The sequence below is a fragment of the Geotrypetes seraphini genome, chromosome 1, assembly GCF_902459505.1.
Source record: "Geotrypetes seraphini chromosome 1, aGeoSer1.1, whole genome shotgun sequence".
NCBI lineage: Eukaryota > Metazoa > Chordata > Amphibia > Gymnophiona > Dermophiidae > Geotrypetes > Geotrypetes seraphini.
Window position 1 is genome coordinate 319972880 of NC_047084.1, and position 27076 is coordinate 319999955.

General features: G+C 48.2%; 1 protein-coding gene across 1 annotated transcript in view; it reads left to right on the forward strand.

Moving 5' to 3' along the window:
• The window catches only part of UBE2D3 (ubiquitin conjugating enzyme E2 D3), a 177423-nt gene that overhangs the window by 108867 nt on the left and 41480 nt on the right, over window positions 1–27076 (forward strand). The window contains exon 5 of the mRNA XM_033956866.1: window positions 20130–20235. Coding sequence (XP_033812757.1) covers window positions 20130–20235 — 106 coding nt within the window. The remainder of the gene's footprint in view (window positions 1–20129; window positions 20236–27076) is intronic.

Genomic DNA, 27076 nt, shown 5'->3' on the forward strand with positions numbered 1-27076 from the left:
GTTTCCCAATGGTCCTACTACTTCCACTTCCTTCACAGGTCCTCTTAGCCCATTTAGGATTAGGTCCAGAGTAGCATTCCCTATCGTCGGTTCTCTAACAAGCTGCTCCATGAAGCAGTCCTGTATAGCTTCCAAGAATCCGGTCTCCCTAGCGCATTTTGAGTTTCCAAGACTCCAGTCTATCCTGGGATAGTTGACTCTCTGGAGGGCCAAGAGTTCAGGGTCTATGTCAATTACTAGGGAGGTACCAAGAGCACCCCTCTCTCAGGAAACCCACCTTCTTTTTCTGTGGGTGGAGCGCATGAGGCAGGAGTCAGTGTTCAAGCAGACTTCCTCAGCAGACAGACTTTGAATCTGGTCAAGTGGACCCTGACCTCAGCGGCATTCCAAACCATAGTGTGAAATTGGGGCCAGCCCCGCTTTGTCCTCATGGCCATGGCAAAGAACAAGAAAGCGGATAGTTTCTTTTGTCAAGGATTCGAGCCAGGAAGTGAGGGTCTTGATTCTCTCATGCAGCCATTGCCTCAGGAGCTTCCCTGGCCCGTGATAGTACAAATCATTTATCAAATTGTGGCCCGTCCTTGTGGCTTCAGATTGGCCTCACAGACCATAGTACACACATCTGATACGTCTTCGCAAAGGTTGCAGCCTTTGAGCACTTTTTTCTTACGGCCTGGCTCTTGAGTATGCAGCCTTAGTACACAAAGACTATCCTGAGGTGGCCATTGCCTCTCTACTCAAGTCTAAAGTCGTCTACAATGTCTGCTTACGCTAAGGCATGGAAGGCTTTCCAACATTGGTGTGCTCAGAACCAGGTGGAGCCTTATTCAGATCTGATATCAATGATTCTCACCTTCAGACTGGTCTTGATAAAGGCTTCATACTGCCATCTCTTTGGGTCCAAGTGGCCAGGCTCTCTTGTTTTAGAGCCTAGGATCATCGTCCCTCTTTGGCGTCTTATCCTGATGTTGATTTCTGAAGGGGGCTCTTTGCATCTGACCGCCGGTTAAGCTGCTGTTCCCTCACTGGAACTTTAACCTGGTGTTGTCTAACCTCACCAAGGCTCCCTTTGAGCCCCTTTAGAATGGTTCCCTCCTGGGCTTGACATTCAAGACCTTGTTTCTGGTTGCTATTACCTCAGTGTGATGTCTCTGAACTCCAGGCTTTCTTGTAGGGACCCATTTCTCCACGTTTCAGAGATGATTCCCTGCTGAAGGTGGTTACAGCTTTCCATGTTAATAGGAGGTATGTTTGCCTGTTTTTCAGCCTACTGGTTCCAGGACACAGGATCGCAGTTTAAGAAACATGATGTTTCCAGAGTGCTATCTGGAAGTCACTAATGAACTTCGTCTCCCTGACCATCGGTTTGTGCTGACTCATTCGGTTCAGCAGGACGCGCCTGCTTCCAAGGCCACAATTTCCAGATGGATCCGTAGGACCATTTTGTCAGCCTATATTCTTTCTGGGAAACAGTCTTCCATTTCCGTCAAGGCACATTCTACCAGGAGTGTGGTGGCTTCATGGGCCAAAGCTAGAGCTGTTCCCCTGAGATTTGTAAGGCAGCAACGTGGTCCTTTACACATTTGCCAAGTTTTACAGAGTGGATGTGTCTGTGAGACAGGACTCTACCATTGGGTCCTTGGTCTTATGGGCCGGTGCAGCAAGCCTGCTTTTTGAGGACTGCTTTTGTACATCCCATCTATCTAGAAGAGGTATGGCCAAATTTTTTGACTTGTGGGCCACAATGGGCTCTTAAATTTGACAGAGGGGCCATCCCCGCAAACCATCTGATCCCATCCACACAAGCCTCGAATAGTTGTATACTGAACTTATTTATTAAAGCATAAAAAGAAACAATATTCTGTACAATTGTCATTTTATAAATCAAAGTTCTGGCTGCTGAACTAGAGAAAGATGTTCAGCTGGCAGGGCTTTGTTTATAAATGTTTATCAACACAACTGTGATACTACTTTATCCTAAAGCAGGGGTGTCAAACTCAATCGCACAAGGGGCCGAAATCTGAAAAAAAGGCTAAGCTGCAGTCCAAAATTTTTAATTAAGATAATTAGGGGTCCTTTAAGGTATACTAACAGATTTAGCACGCGCGCACCTTAATAAAAGGACCCCTAAGTGATTAAGGTTTAGTCTTAGTAGAAGTATAGGGTTACAACGTCTCCAACCCCACACCAGCTCTGTGGTATAAATTTTGTAATCAGAAAACAGAAAATAAAATTATTTTTTCTACCTTTTGTTGGTCCCAGGCTCTGGATGTCTTCTGATAACTCGCTTACCAGGGTCTTCTATCTATTTGTCGTTTTCTTCTTTCTCCATGCTAACCATCCATCTTCCATCTCTGTTCTCCCCTTCCATTTCCCTTCCCTACCCTGGAGGTCTGGCATCTTTCCTTTTTTTGTGTTCATATCTGCAGCTACAGCGATGGACCCCACCATCCCCAGATCCACCATCTGTCCTTTTCTCAACTACCCTTTCAGCCAGCATCTCTCCCTCCTTCCCCGCTATCCCAGGGTCCACCATCTCTCCATTTATCTTCCCAGCTACCCTCCTATCCAGTATCTCTATCCCCCCTCCACACCATCCCTTGTATCCAACTTCTCTCTTTCTGTTCCTTCCCTCTCTCCCTCTCATCTGTTTTATTTCTTCCCCATTCAATCCGGCATATGCACATCTGGACCCCTTCTTCTCTCCCGCTGGGTACTTATACACTAGGGCCCACCCCTGTACCGAAGGTCTGTATGTTTTTTTCCCCCTTCTTCCTGGTCTCACCTTCAGATTTGACCTGCCGTTCCTACCCTCCCTTCATCCCGGCTTCCTGGTCTCCTCTGGCACACCGGCACGAACCGCTACTGCTCTTCACTCGCGTCTGCCTTCACCTGGCCTCCTCTTCAATGCAGCCTCTTCAATGAGGATCGACGGCCGGCTGTAGCAAATCTTGCAGGCTGCTGTCCACCCCGGTAGAACGATCCCTCTGTTGCAATCCCGCCCTTCCTCTGACATACGGGATCGTGTCAGAGGGAATGTGCTACCAAGATAGACAGCGGCTTGCGAGGTTCGCTACAGTTGGCGGGCGATCCTCAGCAGGCTGCTTTGAAGAGGAGACCAGGTGAAGGCAGAGCGGCAGCAGTTTGTGCTGGCGGGCCAGATTTTACTATAAAATTTTGAATGTCTTGCGGGCCAATATTTAACACACTGTGGGCCTGAATTGGCCCACGGGCCAGAGTTTGACATGTCTGTCCTAAAGCAAATGAATAGAAATTTTTTTTATTTTGTTGTACCTTTGTATGATTTCTGCTTTCCTCTTCTTCTCCTTATTCAATTCCTTCCATCCACTGTCTGCCTTGTTACTGTGCCTCTCCCTCCACCCGCTCCCCCATAGTCTGGCATCTCTCTCTTCCCCATTTCTCTTAAGCATCTTCTCCTCCTTCACCCCCTCCTCCCTCCTTTCAGCACCCTTTGCATGGTCCAGCAGCCCCTTCCTCCTGCTGCGGTCCAAGCACCTCCCTCCTTACCTTCTTGGCATGTTTACTTTTCTTGGCAGCCAGAGCCTTGAAGTCGCGTGCATCTGCCGGAAAGCTGTCATCTGATGCAACTTCCTGTTTCCGTTTGCGTTAGAGGACTTTCCGGCAGCCACCCGCGACTTCAAGACTTCGGCTGCATGTAGAAAGAAAAGTAAACATTGCCACAAAGGTAATTTGGTAGGCCAGATTAAAACACTAAATGGGCCAGATATGGCCTGCGGGCCGTAGTTTGCCCATGTCTGGTCTAGAATCTCACACTATTACATTGGAAAAAGATTATGTACTTACCCTAGTAGACTCTTTTCCAGTAGATATTTGAGACATTCTAGATGCCCACCCTGTCCTTCTGTGCCTGCCTACTGTCTCAGTCTGTTTATGCTTGCAGTGGCAGAGTTGTGTACAGTTTAGTACTGGAGTAGCAGGGGGGCTAAAGTGGATTAGTAGAACTGTGTGTGTGTGGTGGGAGGGGTGGGGGTCTCAAAACTGGAATCACAGGGTGTGCTTTGCAACAGGGGTGAAATGAATGGGCACTGCTGTGTGTGGAAGGGATCTTAGTACCGAAATACTGCAGGATGAGTGAGGTGCGTTGGCACTGCAGGGTGATTTGTGGGAGGATCTCAGCACATAAATTGAAGGGGCTGCTGCGTAGCAGGAGTGAGGGGGGTCTCAGTACTGGAATAGTTGTGATTGCTTTGGGCCAAAGTAAAGAGAATTGGCAGAACTTGGGAAGGGGGTGAGGCTCAGTACTGAAATAACAAAGGTTGGCTGCAGCGAGCTGACAGTAACAAGATATGAGCGAAAGCAGCGAGCTGTGCTATACACAGCAATAAACCACTAAACTCACCCCCTTATCAAACTGCGCTAGGAGCTGTGCCGAATGACCCATACTGCTCGACGCTATGAGCGTTGGGAGCAGCGTGGGTCATTCAGTGCGGCTCCTGGTGCTAAAAACCGCTAGCGCGGTTTAATAAAAGGGGGCCATCCTCGTAAAAGAGCAGCTGCTGTGTAAATGCTCTCTCTTCAGGTGGCGAGGGGAGGAGTGGGTGGGAAGGCGCGTCCTCAGCTTTCTGGCCGCTGTTTCCTGAACTTCTACCGAGGCAGGTGCTGCTCTGTGTACCGAGATTTGTCCACTCTGAGCCGAGGGAAGCTGGGACTGGATTTTTTTTTTTTTTTTGGAGTGGGGCAGGTGGAGCTCCTTCTTATCACAGCCAACGTGGGCTCCGTGTGTGACAAGGTGGGGAGGGGCGTGTCCGCCCTGAGTCCTGCCTGCTTAGCTTCAGCTCCTGCTGGGCCAGTTTCTGAGAGCCAGACGAACTAAAGATAACGGACAGGAAGGAGGGAGAGGGGTTCCATAAGACGCACCCTTATTTCCACTGACTTTTTTTTTTTGGGGGGGGGGAGTGCGTCTTATAGAGCGAAAAATATGGTGAAACTCTCTTTATAGTTTATAAATCTTTCCTTTTGTTTAAGTCTTAATATTGTAATTTATAGCTAGAGAAACATATGATCAAGAAACTTATTTTACTTTTGTGATTATGATAAACATACCTAGGGTCTCAAAATAGTACCTGTTGGGCTGCATGTGGCCCCTGGGCTGCAAGTTTGAGGCCACTGTTCTAGAGCATCAGTTAATCTGCAGTGCTCTATGTGTGTTCCAAGATTCTGTTCAAATGAGAGCTATCAAGTAGTCATGTACCCTGTAAACAAACAAAAGGGTATAGGATCTTGCCCACTTTGCCAAAAAGCAATTCAAATCTGGTCCTGGGCGATTCTTCTCAATGTGTTCCTGAAGGCAGTCTACCTTGCAGGAAATCAGAATATTTTAGCAGGCAAGTTGAACAAACTTCTAAGACCTCACGAGTGGTCACTCAACACAGTGTACGTTAGATATTCAAGGATTGGGGACCACACTGCTTTCATTTCAAGTGGACTTGTTTCACAATCTGATTCAGTCTCAATTCATTACATCCAGTAACTTCTCCTCCACTTGGTTGTGGACTATCTTATCCACCTATTCAATTCTATTCCACACTAATCTCATAATAGATTCTAGGTGGATAACAACAATTAAATATTGTCTCCTCTAACTCTGGTCTCAAAACTACTTCAGAGTTTCATCTCTGTGTGATTGGTACTTTTTATGCACCACTAGACAAACAGCTATCAGTACATCCATTAGTTTCCAATTTCATAAATGGTCTTTATCATACGAAGCTGCATCTCAAGCCTTCTCTGGTAACCTGGGACCTTAACCCTTTCAGGACCAAGGGACATATTTGTCCCATAACTTTAAAATCCTATAAATTTTGATTGGGATAGTCTGCAGTTCTAAATTTGATATGTACGGACTCCATACGATACTGCCTTTATGTAAACAAACTGGTTCCGACATTCATTCATTAGCATCGTTGCCAGATTGACGAGAAGATTCACTTGCCACACTGTCCATAAGCCAGAAGTGTGATTTTTTAAATAAAAATGATATTTCACAAAAAAAATCAATTTTTTGGCATCTGCAAGCCCTTTTTACCATAAAAATGTCATCAAAACCACAAAAATTGGCCTACGATCCTTATGGTCCTGAAAGGGTTAATATTGTACCTTGTACTCTGCCTCAATTTGAACCACTATCAACTTTTTCTCTAGCATCTCACTTGGAAAGTAGTATTCCTCATCTCTCATCTGCATGTTGTCAGTTCCACCTTATACAACATTCTACCATGACATGATGGTTCTTTGCACTCATCCCAAGTTCCTCCCAAGCCATCTCTGAATTTCATGTGAACCAGTCTATAGTTCCACCTGTCTTTTCCAAGACCATATTCTCACCCTGGAGAAGCTGCATGTCACACTTTCAACTGTAAGCATTTTCTTGCTTATTACTTGGATCAGACTAAACCTCTTAGAAACATCCACTCAATTGTTCCTTTCATTCGATCCAAGTAGACTAGGAGCTCCTGTTACCATGAGAACCATCTCCTCTTGGCTGGCAACTATCTTTTTGCTGTGTTCAGGCTGGATTGACACTTGAAGGCTTTGTCACTGCACATAACATTAGAGCAATGACAACTTCAGTAGCTCATTTTCGTTCTACTCCCATTAAGGACATTTGTAAAGCAGCCACTTGGTCCTCAATTCATACTTCATATCCTACTATTGTTTGGGAAATCATTCAAGACAGGATAGACTGTTCAGCCAATTGGTTCTACAAAGTTTCTGTTTGTATTTTCTATTTAGAGGCTAACTTCCCACCAACCCTTATGGTTTTGCCAGGCTCATTGTAGCTATCTCAATTTCTCAGAGGCATGATCCTGGCAGCTAGAGAGTCCCAAATATGAAAATATGCTTCCTGCTTGTTCTTGGATAAAGCAAAGTTACTCATCTGTAACTGATATTATCTGAGGACAGCAGGCAGATATTCTCACAACCCTCTCACCTCCCCTAGTTGGCTGCTTAGTTTTGTTATTGAACTGAAGGTCCTGCAAACCAATATTGGGCGGGAAGGCACTCATGTATGTGTAGTAGAGAGTTGTGCGGGGACAGAAATCCTGCCCGCCCCACCAGTATCCTGCCCATCCCCTCCGACCCCGTGATGAATCTCCTTTGTCCCCGCCCATCCCCCCATGAAAAGCAGCAATTACTTCTGATAGTTTTTAAAGTCTTAGTTTATTTAAACCAGCAATAAAATACAATATAAACAAATAACAGTGAACAGAAATAAGAGATGCATACATCACTGGAAAGAATTAGAATAGACATTAGGTCATATGACTGTAGGGTCGACCATTTTCACTGGAAAGAATTAGAATAGACATTAGGTCATATGACTGTAGGGTCGACCATTTCTTGTTAAGAGTTGGATTTTTTGGCAATATAAAGTTCATATCTGTAGAGCAAGCAAATCTGGTTCCACCATCTGGCATAGGTAACTTGTAAGAGGTCCCCTCAAGATCCACAAGTGGTTTTTAATGCAGCAATGAGTAAAGAATCAAACAATACAACATCAAAATCATTTAAAGCAGAATTGAGAGAGGCACTAGGGTTGCATAAGAAAAATGTGTCGAAACTAAACTGGAAACCCCAAAACAAACTCAGCAAGTACTTCATTTTGTACTAAACACAATTGGTGGCCGTGAGAGGGGGCTGGGCCTCCCACTTTGAGCTTAGCCCCCCCTCAAAATGAACATCTCCTTTATCCCAGGACAAGCAGGCAGGTATTCTCACTAGTGGGTGATGTCATCCGACAGAGCCCCGATACGGACATCTTGCAAGCATGTCTTGCTTGAAGAAACTCAGAAGTTTCGAGATGCCCGCACCGCGCATGTGCCAGTGCCTTCCCGCCCGATGCTCCGGGCGTGTCTCCTCAGTTCTTTTTCTTCCGCGGAGCTGAGAAGTCTATCTTCAATTTGCGCCCATTGAATCTTTTTTGCCGCGGGTTGAGTTCTTTTGGCTCTCCTGTGCATTTATTTCTTTCTTTGATTTCTTTTTAAAAAAAAAAAATAAATAAAAATTTTTCCTTCCAATACCGGGTCGGCCGCGTGGCTGGGGCCCCGCGCCTTCGACCTTGCGGCGGAGCTTTTCCGGCCTATGTCCCGGCCGATTACCAGTTTTAAAAAGTGTAGCAAGTGCCAGTGCGCGATTTCGCTTACGGACCCTCATCGACGCTGCTTACAGTGTCTGGGACCGGATCACTTCCCGAAATCGTGCCGGCCTTGCTCCACTCTGATGGCGAGAGCGTTTAAGCGTCGCTGTCTGCTGTGGGAGTCCATGTTCAAGATGGAAGCTTCATCGGATCCTGCAGCTTCGACTCCTTCGGCGAAGCCCTCTACCTCCCCGGCTGCTTCGGGCCTCCTGAAGCCGGCATCGTTCACGCCGGTTTCGGCCCCGACTTCGGCGCCGGTGCCTTCCTCCGTCTCCTCGGAGCAGGTATCGACCCCGACTGTTCCACCAGTGGTGCTAAAGGTGCCGAAGGCTGGCAAGCAGAAGCACGCAGCACCCAAGGAGCGCGGAGACCGTGCGGAAGGGCCCCCTTTTGGTGCGGATCCCTCCATATCGGCTTCGTTGTGGTCCATCCTGGAGGCTCAGTTCGTGGAGCTCATGCAGACCATGGGGCCTCGGCTGATTGCCACCATCCAGGGTGACCTTCCAGCTTCGGCTTCGAGGGGCGGACCGCCCCCTCCTCCTCCTCCTCGCCGCACGACCTCGTTGCTCGGCGAGGAGGAGCGGCGAGCGGTGTCCGGGTCCTCGAGGAGGTCCTCCGTTAGCACTGTACCTCCTTTGGAACAAGGGCCTCCCTTAGTGATATGCCTCCCTTGGAGCCCATCCCCTCGAGGAAAGCCTCGTTTAGTGACCTGCCTCCCTTGGAACCGATTACTCCGCCCCATGACTCAGTATGGCGTCCACCTTCGGGGCCTCCCAGTCCTGGGCATAGCAGGAAGCAGGACGAGTTCTTCCGAACCCCCTATCAGACCTGGGCGTCGTCGGGGGAGGCGACGACTCTGCCGCACCTGTGATCGACGGCATCGAGTCCAATCTGCTCCTTGGAGGCGTCTGACCCAGTTTCTCACAGACGGGCTCGATCCCCTTCCAGGCATCGGGAGGGGCATCGATCCAGACATTCTTCGAAGCATTCCTCTCGACACTCGACCGTTTCGCCTCAGAAGAAATTGCCTCGGTTGGGGTATGTGGCTTCGACTGGGTCTCCTCCTCCGGGTCCGGAGTTCGAGGACACCGAGGTTTTCTACTCGTCCTGTTGCTCACAGGCCTCTCTAGAGCCTGAAGCCTCTTCTTCTTCTAGTCCGTCTCGCAGACCGGCGACGGCGGACCAACTGTCCTTTTCATCGTTCCTCAGGCAGATGGCGGATGACAGGGACATTACTCTCGATGCTGGGTCTCGATATTCCAAGGAGTACCTCGATACCATGCACTTGCCTCGTCCTCCAGCAGAGTCCTTGCAGCTTCCCCTGCACAAGCTCCTCGACCAGACCTTCATGCGATGCTTCGAATCTCCTTACTCTATCCCTGCGGTCCCTGGCAAATTGGATGCGCGGTACCGCATGGTGCATCATAAAGGCTTCGAGGGTCCTCAGCTTTCTCACCAGTCCCTCCTGGTCGAATCCTCGCTCAAGCGGTCTCATCCTGGCCAGGTCTATGCTTCAGTGCCTCCGGGCCGCGAGGGCAGAACCATGGATAAGTTTGGTCGACGCATCTATCAGAATTCGATGATGGCGTCTCGAGTCCTGAATTACAATTTCCACTTTGCAGCCTACTTGGAATTTTTTCTACCTGTGCTTCGGAAGTTCACACCATACATCGAATCCCAGGCTAGGTTTGAGTTTGAAGAAGTGGTTGCTTCGCTGTCCCAACTTCGGCTTCAGTTAATGCAATCTGCCTATGATGCGTTCGAGCTCTCCGCCAAGCGGCGGCCTGCTCGGTGGCGATGCGCCGGTTGGCCTGGTTGCGAACCATTGATATGGACCCGAATCTTCAGGACCGCCTGGCGAACGTCCCGTGTGCTGGGGCGGATCTTTTTGACGAATCCATCAAGACTGTCACGAAGAAGTTGTCTGACCACGAAAAGTCCTTCCAATCCATCCTTCGGCCGAAGCCTAAGCCTCAGCAGTCTCGACCTTCTCGTCCGCCGTTGATTTATCAGAGGCGTTATCAGCCGAGGCAAACTCCACCTGCGAGGCAACCGGCGAAGCGCCAGCCTCCCCAGAAGGGTCAGCCTAAGTCTCAGTCGCCTGCTGTCCCTAAGACCACTCAGCCTTTTTGACTGTCTCGTCGAGGGCATAACCAACCTCGTTCTGCCTCCCCCTGTTTTTCCCATCGGAGGGCGCCTCCATCATTTTTATCATCGCTGGGAGGCCATAACAACCGACCTCTGGGTCCTTACTATCATCAAGGAAGGATACTCTCTTCATTTCCATCGGGTCCCTCTGGACCACCCTCCAAGAGAGTATCCTTCCAACTTGACTCAGACCGCCCTTCTTCTCCAGGAAGCTCAGGCTTTGCTCCGGCTTCATGCCGTGGAGCCGGTCCCGATGGACCAACTGAACCAGGGGTTTTAGTCCCGGTACTTCCTTGTTCCGAAGAAGACGGGCGACCTGCGACCCATTTTGGACCTCAGGGCCCTCAACAAATTCCTAGTCAGAGAGAGGTTTCGCATGCTGACGCTTGCTTCTCTCTACCCTCTCCTCGAGCGGAACGACTGGTTATGCTCTCTGGATCTCAAGGAGGCCTACACTCACATTCCCATTCATCCGGCCTCCCGCAAGTTCCTCAGATTTCGGGTGGGACATCTACATCTGCAGTATCGAGTGCTTCCATTCGGCCTGTCCTCGTCTCCCAGAGTCTTCACGAGACTCCCAGAGTCTGGTGGTGGTGGCCGCTGCACTCCGGAACAAGGGTCTTCAGGTATTTCCATACCTCGACGACTGGCTCATCAAGGCCCCGTCAGCTCCAAAGGTCATTTCGGCGACCTTGACCACGATCTGCTTCCTGCAGAGCCTGGGCTTCGAGATCAATTTTCCCAAATCTCATCTGCAGCCTACCCAGTCCCTTCCCTTCATCGGGGCGGTACTGGACACCATTCAGCTTCGAGCATTCCTTCCTCCTCAGCGCATGGATGCTCTTCTTCGTCTCTGCCAGTCTGTGTCTTCTCGCCAGTCCATCTCAGCGAGACACATGATGGTCCTCCTGGGCCACATGGCCTCTACAGTTCATGTGACACCCTTTGCCAGGCTCCATCTCAGAATACCTCAGTGGACCCTGGCTTCTCAATGGACTCAAGTGTCAGACCCGTTGACTCGACACATCATAGTCACTCCTGCTCTTCGGCAGTCTCTACTTTGGTGGATGACCTCTTCAAATCTATCCAGAGGTTTGCTGTTTCACACTCCTCCTCATCAGAAGGTTCTCACAACCGATTCCTCGACCTATGCCTGGGGGGCTCATCTGGATGGGCTTCGCACTCAGGGATTCTGGACCAGTGCGGACCGCCTCCATCAGATCAATCTTCTGGAGCTCAGAGCCATCTTCTATGCTCTTTAAGCTTTTCAACATCTGCTTCACGACATGGTGGTCCTCATCCGTACAGACAACCAGGTCGCCATGTATTATGTGAACAAGCAGGGGGGCACGGGATCGGCCTCCCTCTGCCAGGAAGCTCTCAGAGTCTGGGATTGGGCAGTTCGCCACAATGCCTTCCTCAAAGCTGTCTACATTCAGGGGAAGGACAATGTCTTGGCAGACAACTTGAGTCGTCTCCTCCAACCTCACGAATGGACTCTCCATTCCAACCCCCTTCATCAGGTCTTTGCACAATGGGGGACGCCTCAAATAGACCTCTTTGCGGCTCCCCACAACTTCAAGCTGCCTCAGTTGTGCTCCAGGATCTACACTCCTCATCGACTCGAGGCAGATGCCTTTCTGCTGGATTGGGGGAATCGATTTCTGTATGCGTTTCCTCCATTTCCTCTCATTCAGAAGACTCTGGTCAAGTTGAAATCAGACCAAGCCACCATGATTCTAATAGCTCCTCGGTGGCCCAGGCAACCTTGGTTCTCCCTTCTGCTTCAACTCAGCAGCAGGGAGCCATTCCTTCTTCCAGTGTTTCCTTCACTGCTTACTCAGCATCAGGGATCTCTACTTCATCCCAACCTGCAGTCTCTCCACCTGACAGCTTGGTTCCTCTCAACATAACTCCCCACCAGTTTTCCCAGGCGGTGAGGGATGTCTTGGAGGCTTCCAGGAAGCCTTCTACTCGTCAATGCTACTCCCAGAAATGGACTAGATTTTCTTCATGGTGTATTTCCAATTCTAAGGAGCCTCAGCGAGCCTCCCTATCCTCTGTGTTGGATTATTTTCTACACCTGTCTCAGTCCGGTCTCAAGTCGACATCTATACGAGTCCACCTGAATGCTATTGCGGCTTTCCATCAGCCTCTACAAGGGAAACCTCTCTCTTCTCATCCTGTGGTTTCCAGATTTATGAAAGGACTTTTTCATGTCAATCCTCCTCTCAAACCGCCTCCAGTGTTTTGGGATCTTAATGTTGTCCTTTCTCAGCTTATGAAACCTCCTTTTGAGCCTCTGAGCAAGGCTCCACTAAAGTTTCTCACTTGGAAAGTGGTTTTTCTGGTGGCCCTCACATCTGCTCGCAGGGTCAGTGAGCTTCAGGCCTTGGTGGTGGACCCGCCTTTCACTGTTTTCCATCATGACAAGGTGGTCCTCCGCACTCATCCGAAATTCCTACCTAAGGTGGTCTCTGAATTTCATCTCAACCAATCCATCGTGCTTCCAGTGTTTTTTCCAAAGCCTCATTCTCATCCTGAAGAATCAGCTCTGCACACTCTGGACTGTAAACGTGCTTTGGCTTTCTACTTGGATCGCACCAAACCACACAGAACTGCTCCTCAACTTTTCGTCTCCTTTGATCCAAACAAGTTGGGACGACCTGTATCGATGCGCACCATCTCCAACTGGATGGTGGCTTGTATCTCTTTCTGCTATGCCCAGGCTGGATTACCCCTTCCCTGTAAGGTCACAGCCCATAAGGTCAGAGCAATGGCAGCCTCTGTAGCCTTCCTCAGATCGACACCGATTGAGATTTGTAAGGCTGCCACTTGGTCCTCGGTTCATACATTCACCTCTCATTATTGTCTGGATACTTTCTCCAGAAGGGATGGACAGTTTGGCCAAACAGTGTTACAAAATTTATTCTCCTAAGTTGCCAACTCTCCCACCATCCCATTGAGGTTAACTTGGAGGTCACCCACTAGTGAGAATACCTGCCTGCTTGTCCTGGGATAAAGCAATGTTACTTACCGTAACAGTTGTTATCCAGGGACAGCAGGCAGCTATTCTCACGTCCCACCCACCTCCCCTGGGTTGGTTTCTCTGCTAGCTACCTGAACTGAGGAGACACGCCCGGTGCATCGGGCGGGAAGGCACTCGCGCATGCGCGGTCCGGGCATCTCAAAACTTCTGAAGTTTCTTCAAGCAAGTATGCTTGTGAGACGTCCGCATCGGGGCTCTGTCGGATGACATCACCCACTAGTGAGAATAGCTGCCTGCTGTCCCTGGATAACAACTGTTACGGTAAGTAACATTGCTTTTTGTTAGTTATGAAGAAAGAGTTGAAACAAGCAAATATTCTTTTTTTTTTTGGCAGTACTGAATGGCAGTGAATACAATGAGAACATTATTTAAATCAAGTCTTTCTGACTTAGTGAATTTAATTGATTTGATTTAGATCAAATCCACCCTTTCCCTGTTAAGGCATTCTCCTTTTGTCATCTTCATCAAAGCACTTCTCATGTTTCATTCAGGCCACCAGACCTTGCATTTCTTAATTGCAGTCTTTGTATGTATGAATGCCTGCCTTCCTCACACTTTGCTCCTTGTGCAGATATATAAACTTAGCACTTAAGAGTTGATTGTATACATTGATTTTGAAAGGAACAATGGGGTTAAGGTCTCTTAACTTTGTATGTTTCATAACATTTTTGCTGTGAAAAAGCATGGTATCTTTGCAGACACAAATTTAGTTGTGAGAAATGCAAACCCAAGCATCTGATATTTTCTAGATAGAAAAATTGCCTGTGATATTATAAATGGAATTTATTTACCAAATGTTTCAACATTGCATGAATATACAACTTCATGCTACATAACTTAAAAAACTAATCTTCATTTCCAGTTAAATAGGTGACACATTCTAGACCAGCAGTGTTTCTCAATCCATGAGACCGCCTGTTGGGGGAATGCAGGCTGACCCCTGGCCGAGATCTCTCCCTGCTTGCCCCTCTGCTGAAGCCACTGCCACCGATTCCTCCCTGCCACCCAACACGCTCCATCCATCCCTTGCAACTCCAGGCATGGACGGGCCAGGCATGTGCAGAGACTGCATGCGGCTGTCCCACAAGCCTTCCCCCCCAAAAAAATTGTCAATTATGACGTCGGAGAGAAGGTTCCCAGCCAGCCAGTCACTGCTTGGATGGCCCGGAACCTTTTCTCCATCAGAATTGACATTGAGGTGAAAACTTTTGGACCAGTCACATGGAATTGCATGCGCCTAGTCCTTCCTTGCTCTGAGTTGAGGGAGGGGAATGGAGCGTGATGGGTGGCAGGCGGGATGGAGTGTGTCGGGTGGAAGGGAGGAATCTGCAACGGCTTCAGCGGAGGGCAGGTAGGCTTTGGGGGAGGGATGAAGGGGGTGGGACAAAGACTGGAAGGCAGTGACGGAGAGGGGGAATGAACTTGACAAAGAAAGGGGAGCATGACATTGGACACAGAATGTAGAGAGCATTAACTTGGGATATAGGTGGGGAGGGAATAGAAAAGGAGAATTGTTGAGCATGTGTGTGAGTGAGATGGTGCATATGGGAAAAGGAAGAAAGGAAAATTGGGCATGGAGAGAGAGAGAGAGGAGTGAGGTAGAGATGTATGGGGAATAGGATGAGTGGGAGAGATGTTTGATATGGTGGTGATGAGGGACCAGAGGCATTCTAACAAGATGGCGGCCAGTTAGGTCATCCTATTTTTTGTTTTTGTTTTATTTTGCCTTATTTGGTTTTATTTTGATTTTATATTCTAATGGTTTTGTTTTTGGTCTTTGTTCCTTTCATCTGGGACCTCCATTCTTGTTTAAGTTTGTTTTAAACTCACTCACTGATTCTCTGGTTTGACAGTTGATTCAATCCGGTAGTTAAGGTGGCCTCTTGCTTGCTGCTCGACTTGTTCCTTGGTGGCGGTAAGAGACGCTGGTCTGGATCCTCATCCTTTTATAGAGGATGTAAGAGGTCTGATTTCGGCTCCTGTACATATGCGTGCCGACAGCCGCGTACTCCCGCTTCTCTGCTTTTGATGTCGTACCAGTGGGGAGGAAGACGACGCATCGGAGTGAGCTCAGAGGCGTTGCTTCTGAGGAGATGACGGCCCCAGATGGATCCCAAAATGTGCAGCCGAAGGAGCAGTTGTCCTGCCTGGAAAATTGCCTGTTCATTGGAGGGACCCCGAGATCTTTGGAAGCAGCCGATGGATCCGATGATGGTGGCAGTTGGCCGTTTAAAGCAGCTGATGCACCGAGATGATAGTGGCGGTTTTCCAGCTGTTTCAGAGGTCATCTGATCCAAATGACATTCCTACATTTTGGCATTGCCTTGACTCTGATCCAAATGACTAGCCTGCATTTTGTCACTCATTACTACATCCTGGGAAACCTTATGGCTGAAATATTTGGTAGCTGGGCTTCATATTTCAGGACTCAAGGAGCATACCAGCTTTCACTCCTTGGCATGTACATCATCTTTATGAACTTCTATCATCAGATCCTATTGTCTGACTGGAATTTACTTTAATTTTTATATTTTATTTGTTTCTTAATCCTAATTTAATTTATTCACTGAATACCTGTTGGGATGTTCATATCTTGTCTCTATCTCTGTTTTTATTTTTTCTATCTTTACCATTTTTAATAATTGTTTTCTCAGGTACTTTAGTTAGATTGTGAGCCTTTGGGACAGTTAGAGAACTTCCAAGTACCTATTTTTATTTTATTGTATCTTTATTGCATCTTTATTGTAAACCGCTTAGAACCTCATGGTATAGCGGTATATAAGAAATAAAATTAAATTAAAATAGATTGAAGGGGATGCAAAGAGGAGGAATGTTGGGCATAGTGATGGAGGGAGAGATGTGGCATGGTGTTGGAGAGGGGTGATAGGAGAAATGGGCATGGGGCTGGTAGGCAGTTGTGAAAAATGCTGCACATAATCTGGGGGAGAAAGAAAAGTTGAACTCATGGAGGGATAGAAAGATGTTGGTTGGGGAATGGAATGAGTTCTGGAGGAGGGGAAGAATTTAGGAGGCTGAAAAAGAAATATTGGATACACAGAAGGAAGTGCAACCAGAGACTTATGAAATCACCAGACAACAAAGGTAGGAAAAATGATTTTATTTTCAATTTAGTGATCAAAATGTGTCTTGTTTTAAGAATTTATATCTGCTGTCTCTATTTTGCACTATATTTGTCTATTTTTCTATAGTTTTACTGAGGTGACATTGCATATTTTAGTCATCTGCCTTGACCTCTTTGGAAAAAACCCCCAAATATAAATGATGATTAACATTTTCTCTGCATACAGTGTGCTTTGTGGGTTTAAAAAAAAAAAAATATTGTGGTTACCATTGTGTGTATATGAAAAATGGATGGAAGAAATTGCATTACAATTAGTACTATTACGGGGGTTGAGTCAGGGCAGGGTCTGGGGTGGAGCTTCGGTAGGGGTACTCGGTTAGTATTTGTTAGGCTTAGGGGGCACTTGGCTTGAAAAGGTTGAAAAACACTGTTCTAGACCATAGGGTTATTTCCTACTACTCGTATGTGGTCTGCAGAAGAAATCCATTTATAGGTTTTCTGCTCTGCCTCTAGTGTACTTCACAGGCTAGTTTAGTGCCCTCTAGCAGTCTTTTCTTCTGCAAGAATGGCTGCATCTGTGTAGATTCTGCTCTCCCCATTTTATTTTAATTCAGCGTAGTTTCGTCCCTTTCGTGGGTGTTTTCACATTTAAAATGGATTTGAAGCTCTGCCTGCTCGAGAATTCACAGACTACTTCGGTCTGTAGCTGACAGGCCGATCCCTGCCAAAGCGTTCAATTAAGCGGTGCCTCCTGAATTGTAGTACCACAGTTGCCAGTCTTAATGGCTGGGAGGGGCTCACTACAGTCTTCATCCTTTTCAGTACTGTTACACTCTGTCACCATAGCAGTGGTTGACATTGAAGGCAGTGTTCTCTGCTATTCATCAGAGAGGAACCAAGAACTCTCCTTTGGCTCAGGATGCTCAACTTCTTTCCCTTTGGCTGGAAGATCATCTCCTGGCACTGTGCATGTGGCCTAAGTGGCCAACATTCAAGCAGACTTCCTCAGCCATCAGTCTAGAGTTCCAGGCGAGTGGACCCGAGCGCAGCAGGTATTTTGGACGTTCGTGGGGTGCTGGGGGCAGCCCCTCCTTGTCTTTGTGCTTCTTCAGTCGCAGATGGAACCAAGAGACTAGATGCTCTTGAGCAACCAATGCCTCCGGAGGTTCTTTTATCCATTTTTCCATCTTGGCCGCTGTTCGGCTGATTCGTAGGATTGCAACTCACCCCAGCTGCGTCCTTTTGGTGGCACCTGATTTGCATGAGAGGCTGGGGTGCACAGATCTGATGCAGCTGTAGTGACATACACTCTGTGCCTGAGTGTCTTTCTGACTTTATCACCCAGGCTCGGTTGCCATAAAGGATCTGAGGAGTTTTGCTCTTACGACTCAGAAGGTTTTATTAAAACAAAAACAAAAAAACCCACATCAAGGCTATTTGGAGCTTGTCATAACTAAACCTTCTTAGGTCTAACAAATCGTCCTTGGTGTCGGCTTATGCTAAGGCGTAGAAGGCTTTTAGAGCGGGTGTTGTGGGTCCTTACTTTTTCCAAGTGGATCTGGATAAAGGCTTCACTTTGGCATCTCTGTGGATCCCGGTGGCTGGTCTCTCCGGTTCGAGATCACAGGATTGGCAGTGCTCTTTGGAGTTGCATTTGGCTGTTGCTTGGTTTTGCAAACATACATTTGGGTCTGGACTGCCTGTTACAGAATCCGTTCCCAGTCTGGGATCTTAATGTGGTGCTGGCTGGCTTTGCCAGGGCTTCTTTTGACCCACTGAGATGCTTCTTTCCGGGATTTAACTCTCAAGACTTTTTTTTCCAGGTCGCTTTCTCTTGGGACCATAGAGTTTCTGAATGGCATGCATTGTGTCGACACCCTTTGCTCCAAGTTCCTAAGAGAGGACAGTTCTTTCCTTTTTTGCTTTCCATGTCCATCCAGAAGCGTGTTTCTCGGTTGTTCAGCTGATGGTTCCAATCTAAGGATCATCTGCTAAAGAACTTAGAAGTGCACAGAAATGTGCATTATTGGCGAGTCTCGAGAGTTTCACTTTCTGACCACCTGTTATGGTTGCTCATTTTATTCTGCGGAGTTATCCCAATTTTAAGGCTATGATATGTAAATAGATCCGTAGAGCTATTTAGCCAATTTACATTCTTGTGAGTGCGACTGTCCCCTGTTTGTTAAGGCACTTTCTGCCAGGAGTGTAGCTTCTTCATGGACTGAAGCTGGATATGTTTCTCCTGAGGATGTTTGCAGGGCGGCTATGTGGTCTCCTTTTTATACGTTTGCCAAGTTCTACAGCAGGATCTTGCAAACATTTATGGCTGGCGGCACACTAAATGCAGTGTCCTGGCCGGAAGGCACCCGAAGGTTGATGCGATTGCGTCATGCGCGTGCATGATGAGAGTCAGCTGTGCCGGCTGACGTCCTACAGGACTTGCCTCTCGCTGTGAGGGGCACACCATAGGCAGTCGTCCGGCATGGATGACTTTTCTCCTCGCCAGTGTGTCGCTGCATACCAGAAATCTTAGGAGGCACAGTGGTGCGCTGCGGCACACAGTTTGCGATACACTGTTCTAAAGTGTGGAAGTTGCTGCCAGACAGAACTCTGCCGTTTTGGTCTAAGGGGCTGGTGCAGCAAGCTCACCCTAGCTTTCTTGGGGGATTGCTTTTGTATGTCCCTATCGTCTATCTTGAATGTCTCGCCTATTGCACTGGAAAAGGAGATTATGTATTTATCCTGATAATATCTTTTCCAGTAGATAGGTGAGACATTCTAGACACTTGCCCTATACTTGTGTCTCAGATTTCAGTCTCCTTCTGCTTATCCAATCTGTTTCTTGGAGACCGGTCAACCCTGTTGTGGGAGTACTAATGAACTCCTTTGGTGCCTCTATTGGAGGTTAACGATGCTGTTTAGTTTGAGCAGAACAATAGTTTAGCCTGTCGTTACAGGTGCCTCTACTTCACAGATGAGTGTCTCTCTCTCTTCTTGGGTACTGACTGCTAGAGGGCGCTAAACTAGCCTTTGAAGTACACTAGAGACAGAGTGGAAACCTGCAATGTATTTCTTCTGCAGACCATACGAGTAGTGGGAAATAACAGGGGTGTCAAAGTCCCTCCTCGAGGGCCGTAATCCAGTCAAGTTTCAGGATTTCCCCAAAGAATATGCATGAGATCTATTAGCATACAATGAAAGCAGTGCAAGCAAATCTCATGTATATTCTTTGGGGAAATTCTGAAAACCTGACTGGATTGCAGCCCTCGGAGGAACTTTGACACCCCTGGTCTAGAATGTCTCACCTATCTACTAGAAAAGATCTTACCAGGGTAAGTACATGATCTCCTTTCATGATGAATAACTTTTGGACTATTAATGTACCTTAAATAGAAATATCTTTAGATATATTTTTCCTCACATTTTTTTATTAAAATCAAAATTCTATTTAAATTTAATAAAAAAGCAAAAAAACATCACATTCTTTTTAATCGCTAATTTTTTTTATTTATTTATTTTTTTTTAAATCCTGATACAAGTTTGACAATCTTAAAATCTTAGTAAATATCTCTGAAAAGGTAAATTTTTCTGGGTGTTTAATGCCAGAATATATAACTTAAGTATTTTAGTACTGTTTCATATTCTGCATAATGTTCCTTTTTTAACCACAGGTTGCATTTACAACAAGAATTTACCATCCAAATATTAACAGTAATGGCAGCATTTGTCTTGATATTCTAAGATCACAATGGTCCCCTGCTTTAACTATTTCTAAAGGTAAAGCTACATTTTTCTTTCTGACAAACGCTTTTGCAGATGTATTAAGCTGTAGTAAAATATCAAGTGCACTTTTATTTACTTCATAGTGTTTCTCCCTAGATTTGAAAAGTAGATTTCCATTTTATAAGCAGGTTTCAGAGCTAATAACTTCATATAGTTGGAACTTCTGGCCACGGTACTAGTAATCCAACCTTTGGCAAGCTGACAAACATTGAAACTGCCAGATCATCCATAGTCCAATAAGGAAACTTTCATTTTGCCAGTTAATTGTTTCCATAATTCACCTCTAGGATTGAGATTGCTTATGGTTTTGAGGTTAGTTGACTGCATACCCAGGCAGATGTCTTAATCAGTGTCTCATTTAATATTTCAACAAAGCAACAGTTTGCTATCCTTGTGTTAAGCATTGAAAGTGCTATTGTGCTTCTGCTAACTAAATAGAAACTTAATTGTCAATTATTGGTCATTTAGTCCAATTAAATACCACTTAAATTGTTTATCCTCAAGTCGGGTCAGTGATAATATGATTTGATTGCTTTCAAAGTCACTGCCTTAAGCTTAATATTTCTTTCATTCTCCTTTATATGGCTGTAGTTTTCTAATATTTACTCTAAAAGTGGTGATCATATTTTTAGTCTTCTGCCTTTCATTCTTCCCAAAGATTTAGCAAATATAACCCTTTGCAGAAAGGAAAGTCTCAACTTTTTTCCATACATTGGCAGGTCTTCCTGGAGCCCATGTATGCTGTTTATATTGCCTTTTGTACAGTAGAATCTGCTATCCAGCACCCACGGGGATTGTTGGTGGATACCAGATAACTGTTTTTCTGGTTGTGTTTGAAACCCTGTCTAACGTCAATTCCACCCCAAAGCACCAGCGCAACAGTGGTCCTGAGCCGCAAAGCCTTCCTTCCTCAAGCCCCGAAGTGGCAGAAGCAGGCGGAGGTCCTCCTGAGCCATAAATCCCCTCCCTCTCTCTCCCTTACCCGAAGTGTAGAAGGAGGCAGCCTCAACAGGCTGGCAGGGCTTTCCGTCTGATGCATCAGAAGTGATGTGTCAGAGGAAGAGCCCTGCTGGGGCTGGCCACGAGCAGCCTGTTTTGAGGCTGCTGCGTTTTGTGTAAGGAAGAGGGAGCGAGGAGGGTTTTGTGGCTCAGGAGCACCGCCACCTGCTTCTGGCATTGAGGGAGGAAAGCTTTGCAGCTCAGGACCGCTGCCACGCTGGTGCTTTGGGAAGGGAGGGGGGTTTGTAGCTGCTTGGGGGCTGGAGAGAGGGAGAATTTATGGTTCAGAATTCTGATGCTTTGGGGGACAATTTTTTTTGCCAGTTGTGCGAGTCCCAGTTAACTGAGACCAAGTTAACAAAGACTCTACTATATTTCTAATTTGAGCAGATAAATTGCTTCTAGATTAGACCTAGAGAATTTAAGGTCATAATAGGTGAGATTCTGTTTTCATATAGTGATGACTTGGTTGACAAACTGGAAACTTTTATCTGAAGTCCACATTGCATTTAGGAGCACTTTAGAAAGGCTTTTTATCCCAGGACAAGCAGGCAGCATATTCTCTACATGTGGGTGACATCATCTATGGAGCCCCCTAGCGGATGTTTTCGCAAGCAGACTTGCTTGAAGATCTTCAAGCTTGTGAGTGTACTGTTCATGCGCGAGTGCTCCTCCTGCCCGACTCGGGGCATGCGTCACCTCAGTGTGGCCTCAGTTCTAAGTTTTTTGCGGAGCCAGAATCCCTGCTCCCTTGCTCTATGTGAATTCATAATGCCTCCTTGCACCGCGGCTTGCTTTATTATTTTCGGGTGAGTCGCTGTGCGGAGCGTCTTGTTCAAAAAAAAACAACAAAACAACAAAAAACCTTTTCAATTCTTCGTACTTTTTTTTGACTGGGCTACCGTTTTTTGTCGGGCCTTGCAGGGCCGCAGCTGTAATTTTTCCTATGTCCCAGCCTCTGTCCTGGTTTAAGAACTGCACTAAGTGCGCCAGGGTGATCTCAGTCACCGACCCCCATCGTTGGTATATAGAGTGCCTTGGGGCTGATCACCACGCCAAGTCTTGCCCGCGTTGTGCTATGCTCCAACCGCGGGCTCTTCATCGAGTGGCCAAAATCCTCCAACTGTTTGGCCCCATGGAGACAGCGGGGACGACCTCGGCCCCGTCAGTGGGGACCTCGGTAACATCGCCCTTCACCTCAGCTCCTCCTGCCACCCCGGCCTCGGCTAAGTCTCCTCTTCCTTCCGCAGGTATGCCGGCAAAGAAGCCTCCCTCAGAGTCTCATGCGAGTGCCGCCTCTTCGAGACATCATCCTAAGTGTGCCTCCTCACGTAGGGAATACTATTGCTCGAGGTCGCCTCCGAAGGAGCGCACTGCTGCACCCCAACCCCAGCATTCACTGGTCTCGGTGCCTATGTTCGAGGACATGCTTAAGGCTATCCTTACTTCGTAGATTTCCTCAGTTCTGGGTCAGTTGACTTCAGCCTAGACCGGGCCCCAGTCTGACCAGCCTGGGCATCTCTCCGAGGTTCCTTGGGGCCTGTCTCACAAGTCTCGCCGCTTGTCCTCTTCTACTGATTCGAGGCATGTGACTCTCCGGGTGTCTCGTGTGGGACCCCGGATTATGGCTTCCTCCTCCTCTCAGCTTGTCCCTTCGAAGTGGCGGAGGACTTCCCCTCCTCGTCATGGCTGGTCTCCGACCATCAAACCCGCAGGGTCCATGGTGGCTTCAGCATTGGGTGCGAGGCCTTGCCGGACACCTACCCCACCTCTTTCTTTGGGGTGAAGGGTTTCTGAGTCCCGGTTCCCTTCTTTGACACCTGTGGGGGAATTATCTTTCCCGCCGGCTTCTCCGATGCTTTGGATGGTGGTGCCTCGGATGCTGGGGTCCTTCCAGAGCCGTCTTCAGCGAGGCCGTTCCTCGACACCCCCGAGGCAGTTCAGTAGAGCGTCCTCAGTATCCCGTTGTTGAGATTCAGAGGCTCCTGCCTTTTATTCGAGGGAGGTATCCCCCTCTTTCTCTGTTGCTCCGATCTCGCTCTGCTTCGCCTCTGGAGGATGAGTCGTCTTCTCGAACCTCCTCCTTTACCTGGTTTGTCTTGGACATGGGCAAGGCTCTGAAGCTAGATCTCCAGTCCAAATCCAGGTACATTCAGGAGTATTTGGCAGAGATGGGGCTCCCTCATCCGCCCCGTGAGGCGCTCCGTTTGCCTTTGCATCAGGTGGCCAGCAGACATTCCTCCGAAATCTGGAGACTCCTTATGCCGTCACTGCCATTCCCTCCAAAATGGAGTCCTGTTACCGGACGGTCCCAATCAAGGGATTTGAGAATGTGCAGCTTTCCCATCAGTCCCAGTTGTGGAATCTTCATTAAAGAAGTCTAATCCCTTCAAAGTCTACACTGCTGTTCCTCCAGGCAGGGAAGGGCGTACGATGGACAAGTTCGGACACTGTCTCTATCAGAACTCAATGATGGCAAACAGAGTTCTCAATTATAATTTTACCTTCACGTCATATCTTAGAGATACTGTGTGGATGCCCTCCACTCTTTCCAGTCGGACGTGTTTGCTCCTCGTCGGCAGGAGTTCCATCTCCTTCAGGAGACCCTTTCCCAACTCTGCCTCTATCTTTTTCAGGCGGCTTACGACGCCTTTGAGTTATCCTCGAGGGTCACGGCCTTTGCGGTCGCCAAGTGTCACCTGGCCTGGCTCTGGATAGTGGACATCCTAACCTCCAGGATTGTCTGGCGAATCTCCCTTGTGTGGGAAATGAGCTGTTTGACTCCATTGAGGCTGCAACTAAATGCCTTTCAGAGCATGAGCGATCCTTCGCTTCCCTAGTGAGGCTCAAGCCGAAGACTCCTCCAGCTTGAACGTACAAGATTCCTCCATGGTGATACCCGCAGAAATCTACGCCTGCGTTCTCCTACCCGCCCCCGTCCTTCTAAGGTCCAGCCACCCGCTTTGGCGAAGCCTGGGCTGTCTTTTTGACAATTCCAGTCTGAGCCTACCGGCTCCCTTCCTCCTGGAGCCCTCCCCCCTTCCCATCGGGGGCTGTCTCCATCATTTCTATCCTCAGTGGGGGAAGCTTACCACAGACCTGTGCGTGCTTTCCATCGTCCGGGAGGGGTATTCCCTGCACTTCAGTCACTTACCCCTGGACCTTCCACTAAGAGTTTCCTTCTTCCAGGGCGCAACTTCTCCTTCTTCTGCGGGAGGCTCAGGTCCTCCTCCGTCTTCGGGCGGTTGAGGAGGTTTCTCCGGAGAAGTTGAATACGGTGTTTTGTTCCCAAGAAGATGGGAGACCTGCATCCAATACTGGACCTCCGGGCTCTGAACAAGTTTCTGGTCAAAGAAAAGTTCAGGATGCTCACCCTTCTTATGTTGTATCCCCTGATGGATGAAGGGGACTGGCTGTGCTCATTGGACCTCAAGGAGGCCTATATGCACATCCCAATTCATCCGGCTTCTCGCCGGTATCTGAGATTCCGGGTGGGAAATCTCCACCCCCAGTATCTTGATCTCCCCTTCGGCCTTGTGGCCTCCCCAAGGGTTTTCACGAAATGCCTGGTAGTGGTTACCGCGGCCCTGCATCTGCAGGGGCTTCAGGTGTTTCCCTACCTCGACTGGTTGATCAAAGCGTCATCTCGCCAGGCGGTTCTGGTGGCGACGAATCGGACTATTTCCCTCCTTCAAAGTCTCGGCTTTGAGGTGAACTTTCCCAAGTCCCAGCTGTGTCCGTCCCAGTCCCTTGAGTTTATCGGGGCAGAGCTGGACACTCTTCGTCTTCGCTCTTTCTTGCCTCGGCCTCACTGGGAGACCCTTATCCATCTTTGTCGGAAGGTGTCTCTCCTGTCCTTGGTCCTGGCCCGTCTCATGATGGTCCTGTTGGGCCATATGGCTTCCATGGTTCACGTGACTCCTTTTGCCAGACTTCACCTCCGCATACCTCAGTGGACTCTGGCATCCCAGTGGAACCAGGACCGGGATCCGGTGTCTCGACACATTGTCGTGACTCCTTTGTTGAAACAATCTCTCCGTTGGTGGATGCTCTCTACCAATCTTTCCAGAGGTTTTCTGTTTCACGCTCCTCCCACGGAGAAAGTTCTCACGACGGACTCGTCGGCCTATGCTTGGGGGGTTCATCTGGACGGTCTTTGTACCCAGGGGCTTTGGTCCAGTGTGGACCGTCTCTGTCACATCAATTTGCTGGAGCTCAAGGTGTTCAACTCTTTGAAAGCTTTAGTCATCTGCTTCGCGACCTTGTGCTCGTTCACACGGACATCCAGGTCGCCATGTATTACATCAACAAACAAGGGGGCACGGGGTCTCTCTTCCTGTGCCAGGAGGCGATGCGGCTCTGGGACTGGGTGATCCGCCGCAACATCTTTCTCCATGCGGTCTACATCCAGGGCCAGCAGAACTATCTGGCCGACAAGTTGAGCCATCTTCTGCAGCCTCGCAAATGGTCACTTCACTCCCCGACTCTGCGTCAGGTGTTTGCCCGGTGGGGGACTTTGGATGTCAATCTATTTGCATCCCCCCTCAATCACAAGCTGCCTCAATTCTGCTCCAAGGTTTACACCCTTCAGGTTCGAGGCGGATGCTTTCCTTCTGGATTGGACAAACCTGTTTCTGAATGCGTTTCCTCCTTTCCCTTTGATTTTGAAAACTCTCGTCATGCTCAAGTCCACTCATGCCACCATGATTCTGATAGCTCCTCGGTGGCCCAGACAGCCGTGGTTCTCCCTTCTGCTGCAACTCAGTGCCAGGGAATCTCTTCTTCTGCCTGTTTTTCCTTCTCTGCTTACGCAGAGTCAAGGATCTCTGCTCCATCCCAACCTGCAGTCTCTGCACTTGACAACTTGGTTCCTTGAGACTTGATGGACTCTTTTCAGTTCTCTCAGACGGTCCTGAATGTTCTGGAGGCGTCTTGGAAGGAGTCCACTCGCCAGTGTTATTATCAGAAGTGGACCCGCTTTTCTTCTTTGTGTGCTACGCAGCGACAGGAGCTACAATCTGCCTCTTAGTCTTCTGTGCTGGATTATCTGTTGCACTTATCTGGCGCTGGTCTCAAATCCACGTCAGTTCGAGTCCACCTCAGCGCCATTGCTGCTTTTCATCGGCCGATTGGGAAACCGCTCTCTGTTCATCCTGTGGTCTCTCAGTTCATGAAGGGTTTTTTCCACGTTCATCCTCCCCTTAAACCTTCTCCGGTGGTTTGGGATCTCAATGTGGTCCTTTCTCGCTTGATGAAGACACCTTTTGAGCCACTGGCTCGGGCTCACTTGAAGTATGTCACATGGAAGGTTGTGTTTCTTATTGCGTTCACTTCTGCTCGTAGGGTTGGTGAGCTGCAGGCCTTGGTGGTGGACCCTCCTTTCACTGTTTTTCATCATAAGGTGGTTCTTTGTACCCATCCTAAATTCTTGCCTAAGGTTGTGTCGGATTTTCACATCAACCAGTCCGTGGTTCTTCTAGTGTTTTTCCCGAAGCCCCATTCTCACCCTGGAGAAACGGCTGTGCGTACTCTTGACTGTAAGCGTGCGCTGGCCTTTTACTTGCAGCGCACTGCACCTCATCGGATTGCTCCCCAGCTTTTCGTCTCTTTCGATCCAAATCGGTTGGGGCATCCTGTTTCTAAGTGGACCATTTCTAACTGGTTGGCCGCTTGTATTCTTTCTGTTACGCTCAGGCTGGCCTCTCCCTGCCGGGTCGGGTCACGGAGCATAAGGTCTGAGCGATGGCGGTGTCTATTGCTTTCTTCCGATCGACTCCAATTGAGGAAATCTCCAAGGCTGCCACTTAGTCCTCGGTTCGTACTTTCACCTCTCACT